Genomic DNA, 14435 nt, shown 5'->3' with positions numbered 1-14435 from the left:
GACAGATGAGACTTTTTCTTTCCTATTCTGAGTAGCAGCACACAACACTGTATTTAGAATTTAGATGTGTGGAGCAGCTTCCTCTGTTTGTGAAGGCCCCACCCAGCTAAGGGACCATTTCTTCTTTCTTCTATGCTGTGAGATTTCCCTCATTCTCACAGAAGCAGTAATGTACATCCCACATGCTTTCTGTCGACAAGGAGTTAGCTTTCATCAGGGAGATAATTCTTTATCCTGAAGTTTGAAGCATAACACATTTTGGTTTCCACTAGCTCTTTAATATTGTAAAGAGTACAGTAAAATATGACTTTGAGGGAGTTATCTTTTCTCCATCTTCTTTGTTCTTTGTTCTTTGTTTTTGTTTTTGCTTTTGTGCCAGCACTGGGCCTTAGCTTTCTGCTCAGGGTTGTCACTCAGTCACTTGAGCCAAACCTCTACTTGTGGCTTTTTGCTCATTAATTGGAGATAATAAGAGTCTAATGCATTTTTCTGCCCAGTCTGGCTTTGAATTGTGATTCTCAGATCCCAGCCTCCTGAGTATTGAGGATTATAGGTGTGAGCCATCAGCACTTGGCTTGCTATAAGTTTTGTTATTTGTTTCTTTGGATAGCTGATTAGTTTTGGTTTTCTGTGGGGTTTTTTTTTTGGGGGGGGTGGGGGAAGGCATGTATAGGTCCTGGGGCTTGCTGCTGTTCTTGTTCTTTTCAGCTCAAGGCTAGTGCTTTGCCACTTGAATTGCAGCTCTATTTAGTCTTTATTTTTTTTATTTATTTATTTTTTTGCATTTAATTGGAGATAAGAGTCTCATGGACTGTCCTGCCTGGACTGGCTTCAAATTGCAGTCCTCAGATCTCAGCCTCTTGAGAGGCTAGGATTACAGGCGTGAGCCAACAGAGCCTGGCTGATTGGTTGTTTTTAAGTGTTGGGAATCAAACTCAGCACCTGCTAAGCTTGTGCTCTACCACTGAGCTCTGCTCCCCAGTCTAGCAGGTGTCTTCGCTATCAGTTTTCAAGTGAATTTATGCCCTTTCGCCGCCATACCGGATATCCAAGTTGAGGGAGGACAAGGAAATAGGACGGCAGAATATTAGGAGGAGAGCTCAGCAGTGTTTGTCTAGAAATGTGAGTGGAGCTTGCAGAAACTGCCTGCCACCTTTTCTCACCTGGACAAGGTGCTATGGTGAATTCATTGGGTTGCGTTGATTCTACTGTGATTCTGTCATATGATGTGATTTGCAAAACTCTTTTTATAATTTTTTAAATTAAAAAAAATTTTTTTTTTGTCAGTCCTGGGGCTTGAACTCTGGGGGTTGGGCACTGTCCCTGCGCTTTTCAGCTCAAGGTGAGCGCTCTACCACTTGAACCACAGCGCCACTTCCGGTTTTCTAGTGGTTTATTGGAGATAAGAGTCTCATGGACTTTCCTGCCTAGGCTGGCCTTGAACCTCAATCCTCAGATCTCAGCCTCCTGAGTAGCTAGGATTACAGGCGTGAGCCATTGGTGCCTGGCTACAAAACTCTTGCAAAACCCAAAGTTGGCCCATTATGGTGAGACATACCTGTCACTCCAGCAATCAGGAAGTTAAAGCAGGAGGACCTCCAGTTCCAGACCAGCCTCGTTTATTTAGCAAGACCTTCCTTAAAAAATCTGTATGGGGCTGGGAAGATGGCTCAGTGGTAGAGCGCTTGCCTTGCATGCCTGAGGCCCTGGGTTCGATTCCTCAGCACCACATAAGCAAAAAAGAAAAAAGCCGGAAGTGGTGCTGTGGCTCAAGTGGTAGAGCGCTAGCCTTGAGCTGAAGAGCTGAGGGACAGCACCCCAGCCCAGAGTTCAGGCCCCACGACCGGACCCAAAAAAAAAAAAATCTGTATGTACGTGTCTAGCAGCAGTATATCTATTTTCCATGTTTGTGAGTTTCAAACTTTTTGGTCTTAGGATCCATTTACATTAAAAAATTGAGAACTTCAAAGAGCTTTTGCTTATATAGGTGATAGGATAATGTCTATCAGAACTCTATTAGAAACAAACTTAACACACAAAAAAATTGAAATGCCAGAAAATGTAAGTGCATATGCTATTTGCCCTCAGAACAATGATATTATCACATGTTACAGAACTATGTAGGCCTCTGAACACTTTGAGGAAAAGAGCTTAGGAAAAAAATAATAAAAAGGTATGAAAATAGCATTGACAGAAGAGTATCTATCTAACTGTAGCACTCAGAAAAAATCCTAAGATTTTTTTTGTGGGAGAAGTGGATTTTTTTTTTTGTGTCTCACTATGTTATCTATGCTGGCTTTGAACTTGTGATTTTCCTGTCTCAGTTTCCTGAGTGAAATGATTATAGGTGTGCACTCCCATTCCTGGCTAAGATTTTCTTTTTCTTTTTGGTACTAAGGTTTGAACTCAGGGCCTTCAAGTGCCAGGCTGGCACACTGTTACTTGAGCCATACCTCCAGCTTAGCACTTTGCTAATTAATCAGAAATGGAATCTAGAAGGCTTTTTCTGCCCTAGCTAGCTTCAACTCATAACCTACAGATCTTAGTCTCATGAGTAGAAGCCACTGTGCAGCGCCTCTGAGATTCTTTTTTTTTTTTTTAATTTAATTTTATTTTATTTGAGAACATACTGTACAGAGGGGCTACAATTACATGGGCAGGATAATGCATACATTTCTTACCAAGCATTGCAGCCTCCTCCTTTGTTTACCCTTCACCTCCCTTGCCTCTGAGATTCTTAACTCTTTCTCTCCAGCACAAAATTTCTGCTGGCCTACTTCTCATTCATTATAGCTTTGATCTTTTTAATTATTCTTAGATTACTTGTTACTAAACTGCAATCTGACAGTCCTGATAAAATATACAAAGCCTAAGGCTGGGAATGTGGCTTAGTGGTAGAGTGCTTGCTTAGCATGCATAAAGCCCTGAGTTTGATTCCTCATACACAGAAAAAGCTGGAAGTAGCACTGTGGCTCAAGTGGTAGAATACTAGCCTTTAGCAAAAGAACCTCAGGGATAATGCCTAGGCCCTGAGTTCAAGCCCCAGGACTGGTAAAAAAAAATACACACACACACACACACACACACACACACACACACACACACACACACACACACACACACACACACACACACACACACACACACACACACACACACACACACACACACACACACACACACACACACACACACACACACACAGCTTCCCTATAAAAACTAAATCACATAAAGTAAAAAAGAAACAATGCATAATATTTTTCTAGACAATAATATTTTTCTAAGCAATGCATAATATTTTTCTAGACAGAGACATATGTCTATATACACACACACACATACACACACACACACATTATTTCTTTGATTGGAAATATGACCCAAGCGGTAGAACACTTGCCTAGCAAGTTCCAGGTTCTGAGTTCAGACTCTAAGATTGCCCCCCAACACTATCTTTTAGGTTCTAGCCTTTGTTAGCTATATAGCTAGTCTTATTTTTTCATGTTTTTGTTGTGGCTTTTTAAGTTTTTTATAATTTTTTTTTGGGGGGGTCCGGTCTTGGGGCCTGAACTCTGGGCCTGGGCGCTGTCCCTCAGCTCTTCAGCTCAAGGCTAGCACTCTACCACTTGAGCCACAGCGCCACTTCCGGCTTTTTTCTTTTTTGTTTATGTGGTGCTGAGGAATCGAACCCAGGGCCTCATGCATGCAAGGCAAGTGCTCTACCACTGAGTCACCTTCCCAGCCCCTATAATTTTTTTTAACTAGTTATACCAAGAGGTTTCAATTCAGTGTGTCAATTTATAAATATAATGCATCTCCATCAGTGTCGCCCCCTTATATCATTCTTCTTGTTTTTAGTGTTTTACCTAAATTTTGTTTTTAAATGTGAAGCTTCTTATTTTCTCTACTTCTAACACATACATATAGCTAGGTTCAGGCCATACAGGTAATAATAACACCTCAGTGGGCCTTTCTCTGGTCTGTGGTCATGTTCCACTGGTGTGATGCAAGAGTCGTCAGATCAAAGACAGGCCTTAGAAGAGGCATCTCCGTCAGCACAGGACATGGTCCAGGTTTTGAAATATTTTATGCATGTGTAATTATCATTTTTATTATCTTATGCATTTCTAGTTTTACTGGTCATGTCAGATGGTTTTGAAAGTGATTAATTTTGAAGCCATATAAAAGAAAAGATATTTATTTTGTGCATCAGTGAAGGGGGATTAAGCCCAGCACTGGTGGCTCAAGTCTACCTGTAATCCTAGCTACCTAGTAGGCTGAGATCTGAGCATCTGCCAGACAGGGACAAAAATATCTGAAGATTCTCCAGTTAACCAGCAAAAAAGTGAAGTAGAGGTGTGGCTCAGAGCACCAGCCCTGAGTAAAAAAATGCCCAGGGAGAGCTCAGGGTCCTGCGTTCAAGCCCCAGTAAAGACAAAAAAGAAAGAGAGGATTAAATATACTGGGTTCAATGTGTGTTGTAAAGTATAACCTACCAACTTTTATTTAGACTAGTAGTTGTTATGTGATGGCAGATGTTACTATGGCAACACAATATTTACACATCCAGATAGGGTGTGTGCATGAAACAAAAATTGATCCAGGTTCTTGTAGATAAGTGATTAGTACTTTCTAATGTTTATCTATTTGAGATTATTTGAATTATAGTCTAAAGTTGGTTCTGTTATATAAAACAGAAATCTGACTTGGGCCCTGAGTTTCTAGCATTGGTGGATATGAGGAGAAATTGAAATGGCAAATTGAGTTGGATGGGAGAAGCTTGCAGTTTTACTTATCCAGACTCAGAGAGAGTTTTAATATAACTTGAGCATAAAGCTGGGTGGATGGGCATGTTTTAAAACTGATAAATTGGCAAGTAAATATGACCTCCTCTGAAGGATCATAGGGAGAGAAAAGAAGATTACTGTGTAGAGTTTTAATTATTTCTTGTGTTTTTATTTGTCTGATTCTAGACACTTAGAGGAAGCTTACAAAGTAAACTTAATCCCCGACCAGGGAAGGTAAGACTCGATTCTGTTTCCCTTCTGGGTTGTATTGTGGTTTGACGCAGTGTGGACTGGCACTAGCCCTTTGATTTGCTTGTAGGTAGTAATATTCAGAGAGCCCGAAGTCTCGGAGGAGTGCATCGAGGTGTTTGGACACATTCAGGACTGTACCTCCTGGAGCCTCTCTCCAGTGATCCTCGTCAAAGTGGTTAGAGGATGGTAAGTATGACACGGGGCCATCCTTGCTTAGCCTATGGATTTCCCGTTCTTCATGCTTTTTTTTTGTCGGTCATGGGGCTTGAACTCAGGGCCTAGGTGCTGTCCCTGAGTCCTTTTGCTCAAGGCTAGCACTCTACCACTTTGAACCACAGGTCCATTTCCAGTTTTTAAGTGGTTAATTGGAGATGAGTCCTATGGACTTCCTTGCTTGGGCTGGCTTCAAACCACAATCCTCAGATCTCAGCCTCCTGAGTAGCTAGGATTCCAGGCGTGAGCCACCGGTGCCCGGCTTCTTCACGTTTTTTGGTCCTCTCTGTGTCCTTAGGATCATGCCCCTAGCAGGCAAATTGCAGGAAATGCTGCTTGTGGTACAATAAGGAATTTACAGCTAAGAAACAGAGTCTGAGTCATGATTCTGATTATAAGAGGTATATATGTTTCTGGGAGAAAAGTCAGAAAAGTATAATAGAGTTGAGTTTCTTTATATACCTGTGGAACATTGCTTTAGAATATTATCCATCATGGCCCATAATATTCTCTTGGCTTGTGAGAGTTTTGTTTTGTTGTTTGTTTGTTTTCTGTGCTGGTATTTGGTTTTTAACTCAGTGCTTTGGCTTTTGCTTAAGGCTAGCACTCTAGCACTTGAGCCACATCTCCACTTCTAGGTTTTTGCTGGTTCATTAGAGATAAGAATCTCCCAAAGCCCCCCCCCTCCATCCCCAAGCCAGGCTGACACCTGTAATCCTAGCTACTCAGGAGGCTGAGATCTGAGGATCGTGGTTCAAAGCCAGCCCAGGCAGGAAAGTCCGTGAAACTCTTATCTCCAATAAACCACCAGAAAACCGGAAGTGGCACTGTAGCTCAAGTGGTAGAGCACTAGCCTTAAGCTGAAGAGCTGAGGGACAGCACTCAGGCCCAGAGTTCAAGCCCCAGGACCGACCAAAAAAAAAAAAAAAAATCTCCCGAATTTACCTGCCTAGTCCAGCTTTAAACTTCAACCTCAACCTCTTGAATAGCTATACTTACAAGCATGCGCCACAGGTGCCTGCCAATCTCCTGAGTTTTAAATGTCTGATAAGATTTTCACTTAAAGACATTTTTGGTAGCTTTTTTTTTTTAAGTGACAGTTTAGTAAAGAACTAACCTAAACTGTTCCCTGTTTTTTGGACAAAAAGATAGTTTTGTTTAAATAAAATAGATGAAATATAAATACTTTGAGTGTTTCTAAAATTATTTTACTAGTATTAATTACCTCTTGGAAAATTTGGGAAATTGAATAAAGAAAGCAATTTGAAAAAAATAACTGATTTGACATAAATACTTCTTATCTATTAGAAACACGTTTGAAATAAAGAAGTTTGAGCTCTAGACATTTATGATTTTAAAATTTAGCAAGCTTGGGCCTGGGAAGATAGCTCAGTGGTAGAGCGCTTGCCTAGCATGCATGAAGCCCTGGGTTTGATTTCTCAGCATCACATAAACAGAAAAAGCCTTAAGTGGCACTGTGGCTAAAGTGGTAGAGTGCTAGCCTTGTGCAAAAGAAGCTCAGGGACAATACCCAGGCCCTGAGTTCAAGCCCCAGGACTGGCAAAAAAACAAAAAAAAAAAACAAAGTTTTTCTTTTGATCACCATTTAATTAAACATGTAACATCTTTCCTATTAGATGTATTTCTCTCCATATATTTCTATATTTTTTCATATATTTCTCGCTCAAGGCGAGCGTTCTACCGCTTGAGCCACAGTACTACTTCCAGTTTTCTAGTGGTCTTTATTGGAGATAAGAGTTTCATGGACTTTCCTACCCAAGCTGGCTTTGAGCTGTGATCCTCAGATCTCAGCCTCCTGAGTAGCTAGGATTACAGGTGTGGGCCACTGGCGCCTGGCCATATATTTCTATATATTCAATATATTCATTAGAAAAGTAAAAACATTGCTTTCATTCCAATTACTGTAAACAAACTTTGTGTAAGTTTTTTTTAACAAAACAATAATTTTTTTCTTTTAATCAATTACCCTTGTTGGCTTTTTTCTTTTTTTCTCTTTGCAGTCTTGGGTTTTGATCTCAAAAGTCTTATATCAATTAGGGTAGGTGCTTTCCTACTTGAGCCACTCCCCTAGCCCAGGTTTCTTTGAAAGTATAAGCACATAGGTGTAGCACTGTCATATGTTAGACATTTTTTCTCAGTATTTGACTGAGGGAAAAATGTTTTAAAAATACTCTCTGTTTAACATACATGTCCTTTCTATTAAAATAAATTCCTTTAAACTTAATGTTTTCTACGAACTTTACAACTTCGGTGGAGGTGGGGGGACAGGGGAGTTGGGGAGGTAGGGAGAGAAGGGATAGTAGGGGAAAAACAAAGGAGAGATAACAATTTTGATATGAAATATACTCATTATCTTACTTGTGTAACTGTAACCCTTCTGTAGAGTATTTCTACAATAAAAAACATGTATAAAAATTAATATTTTCTATCTAGATAAGGAAAATATTGCTACAGTAAACCTATTTAGCTATCTATATTTAATTTCTAAGTCGCCTAACTAGCAGTGTTGGTAGTTGAAATCCTCCTGGAATTCTCCATAAAACTCTCCAAGATACTGCTATAGGTCTTGAATTAGCAGAGGTTTAATTATTCCAGTAATGTTTATTTTATAGGGTTCATGCTACTTTTAGTTGCTAGAGGCCTGGTCACTGATACATAATATACATCAGCCAAAATAGTTGAGTTATAAAAACTTTTTAAACATTGGCTAATGGTATTTCTGTGTTTTATTCCTAGCTGGATTTTGTATGAGAAACCAAATTTTGAAGGGCACTCTGTCCCCCTAGAAGAAGGCGAAGTAGAACTCTCTGGTCTTTGGGGTGTGGAAGATATTTTGGAAAGAAACCAGGAAGCTGAGTCTGACAAGCCTGTGGTAATTGGTTCAATCAGACACGTAGTCCAGGTAGGTCATGGCAAATATGAATTCATTCATGCAACAAATATATATCAAATTCCAGGATTGGTTTGTATTTTATTTATTTTTTTTAATTTAATTTAATTTTATTTGTGAACTGGTTTGTATTTTAAAGGAAATGTTTAATTTATGAAATAAATGATCAGGAGAGTATTTTATTGGTACTCTGTGAGTATATGTTCTATAATTTAAACATTTGCATGCCTTAGGTGAATTAGAAAAGATGCATTCTAATTGGTTTGATTTTTTCCCATGGTAAATCTTCAAGGTGTAAATCTTTCATCCTGGTTCTTATTTCAGTCTTCTAAGTGTATTTTGTTTAGTAACTTGATTGTATGAGTTCTTTTTTATGATGATTTCTGTCTATTTGCTTGTTTTTAGAGCTCACTTTGTAGCCCAGACTACTGTTCTCAAACTTGAGATTCTGGCTGTGATTTTTTTTGTTGTTGTTGTTGTTGGTTGCGGGGCTTGAACTCTGAGCCTGGGCGCTGTCCCTCAGCTCTTCAGCTCAAGGCAAGTGCTCTACTACTTGAGCCACAGCACCACTTCCAGTTTTCTTCCAGTTTTTTGGTGGTTTATTGGAGATAAGAGTCTCACAGACTTTTTCCTGCCCAGACTGGCTTTGAATCATGATCCCCAGATCTCAGCCTCCTGGGAGGCTGGATTATAGGCTTGCGCCACCAGCGCCCAGCCTGTGATTTTTTTGGGGGGAGGGTCAGTTGTGAGGCTTGAACTCTGGGCCTGGGCCCTGTCCCTCAGCTCTAGGTGAGCGCTTTACCACTTGAGCCACAGTGCCACTTCCCTGTAATATTTTTTATGAACCATTATTTTTCTTGGTTTTTGATTGCTGCGTGATTTGATTACTTTGAATAGTCTACACATATTCTATTTTGGAAAGATAATCCAGAAATTCAGTTGAAAGTTCAACTTAGATTTTTCTTGAATAAGTCATATTTGTTATGAGGAAAGTGTTATTAGTATCTTTATTTTTTGGCTACGTGAGATTTATTTTAAAAAACATAATTAACAGGTATCTTCCCAGTAGAAAATTGAAAGCCTGTCTTTATGTAATAGAGTCAGATATTGTAAAGCACAAAAGAAATGGAGGGAAGAGCCGGGCACTGGTGGCTCATGCATGTAACCTTAGCTACTCAGGAGGCTGAGATCTGAGAATCATGGTTCAAAGCCAGCCCAGGCAGGAAAGTCCATGAGCCTCTTATCTCCATTTAACCCCCAGAGAACCAGAAGTGGCGCCGTTGCTCAAATGGTAGAGCTCTTGCTTAGAGCGAAGGGACAGTGCCCAGAGTTCAAGCCCATGACTGACACCTCCCTTTTCGCACCCCCCCCCCCAAAAAAAAAGAAATGGAGGAAAGAAATGGAAGTCTCTAAAACTGAGTAACCATTTTTGGCAGGAGAAAGTGACACCTGTTCCTTAGGTCAGAACTTCTCAGTCACTTTAATGATTTAGTATTCTAAGTGATTTTTTTTTAGTAGTTTTTTTTTGGGGGGGGGGAGTCCAGTCATGGGGCCTGAACTCTGGGCCTGGGCGCTGTCCCTCAGCTCTTCAGCTCAAGGCTAGCGTTCTACCACTTGAGCCACAGCGCCACTTCCAGCTTTTTTCTTTTTTTCTTTTTGCTTATGTGGTGCTGAGGAATTGAACCCAGGGTCTCATGCATGCAAGGCAAGCTCTCTACCACTGAGCTACCTTCCCGCCCCTTTTTAGTAGTTGTAAGTACATAACATTGATAAGGAGATAAGATGAATTCTATCTTAAAATGCCCCCATTAGTAGAATATTACACCTGCTTTTTTATGGCTCAAGTTATATTGACAATCAGTGTGTAAATATATTATCTGTTGGGCTAGGGGAATAGCTCAAGTGGTAGAGTGCTTGCCTAGCAAGTGTGACACACACACACACACACACACGAAATAAGGCAAAATAAAATAAGCCTACCATCTACTATGCTGTCTTCTCTTCTCTTTTCAATTCTGTGCATTTTGGTGGTCATAATCTAATCTGTTCTTTTTTAATGTTGTAATCATAACACAAATCCAATGTTGGTCTACTTTTTCCTTATAATGTAATTCTTAATTCTTTTTGTTCTCTATGATCACACTCCCAAGGAACCATGTCAGTGAATTCTGACTGGGGAAGGTAGTAGGACCTGGTGGGGAGGGGATCCAGTAGACTGGATGACAGGGTAAGGGAAGTGGAGCATGTGGGGCAAGAGAGCTCCTGTTGTGCAATGATTAGTCAGTGTTTTCCACGTCACTATCTGGGTTGTGGTTTAGCCAGACATTTTACTTCCTTGAAATAAAGGGTTAGCATTCATCACTAAGCAGATAAGTGAGGGAGCATCATTGATTATTTTCTGCACCAGTAGATTTCAGGTCCTTTCTCCCCTCCCCCCCACTATTGTAAATAATGCTGTGAGAACATACTGTGTGTTTAATAATTTATAATTTTCTGCCAGATACTACTGGCTCATGCCTATTCAGTAGGCTGAGATCTGAAGATCAGAAGTTCAAAGCCAGCCTAGGCAGGGAAGTCTGATATTCTTTTTTTTTTTTTTTTTTGGGTCCGGTCGTGGGGCCTGAACTCTGGGCCTGGGCGCTGTCCCTCAGCTCTTCAGCTCAAGGCTAGTGCTCTACCACTTGAGCCACAGCGCCACTTCTGGCTTTTTGCTTATGTGGTGCTGAGGAATCGAACCCAGGGCCTCATGCATGCAAGGCAAGCACTCTACCACTGGACCACCTTCCCAACCCCACGTCTGATATTCTTATCTCTAATTAAACACCAAGAAGCTAGAAAGAGAGTTATGTCTCAAGTGGTAGAGTGCCAGCCTTGAGCAAAAGAACTAAATGACAGCACCTAGTCCCAGAGTTCCAGCCCAGTTCTAGCCAAAATAAATATTTTAAAAATGTACTTTTTTTCTAATTTATTTCCTAGGTTTAATTTTTTCTGAATAGTACTGTGTTGAAGGGCAGGAACATGTTTGTGGCTCCTGATAGGTGTGAATTACCTTTTCTTTGTAGATTGTGTACTGGATTCTTGAATATATGACTTATAGTTCGTGTTTTTTTCTTTTTTTGGTCCTGTCGTGGGGCCTGAACTCTGGGCCTGGGCGCTGTCCCTCAGCTCTTCAGCTCAAGGCTAGCGCTCTACCACTTGAGCCACAGTGCCACTTCTGGCTTTTTTCTTTTTTGCTTATGTGGTGCTGAGGAATTGAACCCAAGGCCTCATGCATGCAAGGCAAGCGCTCTACCACTGAGCCACCTTCCCAGCCCTATGGTTCATGTTTTAAGATAGTCAGTTTTTGGTTCCATATCTTTACTGCTTTTAGAGATGTTAAATCTCACCTGAACTGGCCCAAACATTAAGGTTTCTTCTTCTTTTTTTTTTTTTTGCCAGTCTTGGGCTTGAACTCAGGCATTGTTCCTGAGCTGCTTTTGCTCAAGGCTAGCACTCTACCATTTGAGCCACAGTGCCACTTTCAACTTTTTTTCTGTGTATGTGGTACTGAGGAATTGAACTCAGGGCTTCATGCATGCTAGGCAAGCACTCTACCACTAAGCCCACATTCCCAGCCTAAGATTTCTTTTTATATTGTAGCTCACCCGGCTGTGTGCATGGAAGAGGCTCAGTAAACAACCCACTAGTGTACTCAGTGTGTTTAGTGGGCAGTGGGTATGTGGGGCATAGAACAGTGACTAAAATGTAGAGTCACCATGAATGTTACCATGAATATGTGTTTTGTCCTTGACCTTTTAGATCAAATCAGCAGGATAGAGGTCTAGTCCCAGCCTGGAGGCCTTATAATGTTCACAGAGCCAATTAACAACCATGGTATAGACTATGGTCTCAGATACTTCTCAGCCAAACCCCTTTGACTAAGAAAAGCCAAGAGAAGATGACAGAAGAATGCTCAGAATGACCTGGGTTTGAGTGTGACTGAGGCCTGTGACGAATGGAGTATGTCTGTCCCTCAAGGCAGTGCAATGTGAACTCAAGACTGAAAACTGGAAAGGGATGCATACTGGCAGGACTTTGTGAACTGTTATATGGCTATTAAACGATCTTTGTTGTTGTTGTTGAACTTGAACTTGAACTTGTTCTCTGACTGTCTGCACTCATTGCTGGTGCCTTACCATCTGAGCTATAACTCCAACCTCTCGTTCTTTTTCTTGTATGTATGTTGGTCTTAGGGCTTGAACTCAGGGCCTGGGCACTGTTCTTTAGGGGTTTTTTTTTCCACAACTTCGCTTATGAGGTGTTTTTTTTTTTTTGGAGAGGGGAGGATAATTAATTGGAGATAAAAGTCCCTTGGACTTTTCTGCGCAGGCGGGATTTTGAGCTACAGTCCTTAGATCTCAGCCTCCTGTGTAGTAGGATTACAGGCATGAGCCATGAGCACCTGGCAAGGCTCATTCTAATCACTTGAAAAGTGACTAGAAAAAAAAGAATGCTAAGCTTACTATAGAATTAAATATGTGATAAGATGATTACTAGCTGTGTCTTATGTGTATGTATATGTATATGTTTTTCAGGATTACAGAATTAGTCAAATTGACTTATTTACTGAGCCAGAAGGGTTAGGACTCCTTAACTCCTACTTCGATGACACTGAAGAAATGCAGGGTTTTGGTGTAATGCAGAAGACTTGTTCCATTAAAGTGCACTGGGGCACGTGAGTATTTAATATGTGGATGGTTGGAATGAAGTTTTGTTGGGATTGTAGTACTGGAGATGGAGCTTAAGATACTGTTTCTGATCAGCTGTTCTGTTCAGTAATTCTGGACTGAAAGGTATTTTTTATATGGCACATTAAATTCTGATTATTTTAAACCTAGTTTACTATGATTTACCTTGCTTATGAAAATCACTTTATTAGAGGAATGGGGGGGGAATACACTTTTTTTGGGGGGGGCGGGTCCAGTCATTGGGCCTGAACCCTGGGCGCTGTCCCTCAGCTCTTCAGCTCAAGGCTAGCGCTGTACCACTTGAGCCACAGCGCCACTTCCAGCTTTTTTCTTTTTTCTTATATGGTGCTGAGGAATCGAACCCAGGGCCTCAGGCATGCAAGGCAAGCGCTCTACCACTGAGCCATCTTCCCAGCCCCAGGGAATACACTTTTTCATGTAAATACTGATACTGTTGCTTGAAACTCAAGGCCTTGTGTCCTTGCTTGGCCTTTTCACTCTTACCAATTGAACCATAGCTTCACTTCTGGCTTTTTGCTGGTTAAACAAAGACAGGTCTCTCTCAGATTTGTCTGCCTGGACTGGCTCCAAACCTCAGTTCTCAGATCTGAGTCTTCTAAGTAGCTAGGATTTACAGACATGAGCCTCCGGTGCTGGCAAGTGCATTTGTGTTTACTGTAGGGATTTTCCTTATAACAAAGGATCTTCGTCTCTTCAAAGCTGAGTAACAGATTATATGTCCACAGTAATTTCAAGAGATAATTCAGTATTTCATTCAGGTGGGAGGGAGCCAACACACATGTCCCTCCCTGTAAAAGTGTCATGCATAAATCTCAGGAATCTGTCAGGATAGTTTGAAGGAAATGGGTAATCTCAGGTAGGGGCAAAGTATAGATAAATAGCACAGACTGCAGTAGTGAACATGTGGTCTCCTCTAAGTGCAGAGCTAGCCCAGGACAGGTGAGGTGCTGGAAAATACCACACAGCTTCTTCACATTTTACTCAAATTCCCTGCCTTTTAGGATTTTAATTTGTGAGTGTGTTTTCTGGTATGCATAATGTATTTGTCCAAATGTTCAGTGGTAATGCATATACATTACAAATATGTATTCAGAGAATGTTCAAAAGTTTTTTTTTTTAATTAGAGGAAGTATAGGTGAGTATCTTAATAATGGGGTATGTAGGCAAAGGCAAAAAGGTTTAAGTCTACTCTGTAAAGTGAAAGGTGGTTTCTGTGGTGAATGATAAGGTACTCCTTAGTCAGACCTTTGGCATTCTATCAACTTGTGTGTGTGTGTGTGTGTGTGTGTGTGCGTGCGTGTGCGTGCACGTGCGCACACACATGCGTGCGCACACACACACGCACATGCATGCACTATAGTACTAGGGTTTTAACTTAGGGCCTTGGGCTTGGCTTAGCTTGCTTGCTTATCACTGGTACTCTACCACTTGAAGCATACCTCCACTCCAACTTTTTACTGGTTATTTTGGAGATAGTGTCTTTCAAGACTTTTCTTTCCAGGCTTAATTTGAACAACATTCCTC

General features: G+C 40.9%; 1 protein-coding gene across 1 annotated transcript in view; it reads left to right on the top strand.

The window, feature by feature from the left end:
• Positions 1-14435, top strand: part of Crybg1 (crystallin beta-gamma domain containing 1) — a 63643-nt gene that overhangs the window by 10014 nt on the left and 39194 nt on the right. Inside the window, exons 3-6 of the mRNA XM_070010744.1 lie at positions 4974-5021; positions 5107-5225; positions 8010-8175; positions 12738-12877. Of these exons, the coding sequence (XP_069866845.1) occupies positions 4974-5021; positions 5107-5225; positions 8010-8175; positions 12738-12877 (473 nt within the window). The remainder of the gene's footprint in view (positions 1-4973; positions 5022-5106; positions 5226-8009; positions 8176-12737; positions 12878-14435) is intronic.

The sequence above is a fragment of the Dipodomys merriami genome, unplaced genomic scaffold, assembly GCF_024711535.1.
Source record: "Dipodomys merriami isolate MVZ:Mamm:240054 unplaced genomic scaffold, mDipMer1.0.p SCAF_8, whole genome shotgun sequence".
NCBI lineage: Eukaryota > Metazoa > Chordata > Mammalia > Rodentia > Heteromyidae > Dipodomys > Dipodomys merriami.
Note: the sequence above shows the minus strand (reverse complement) of the source record. Positions and strands in the feature narration are given on the sequence as shown.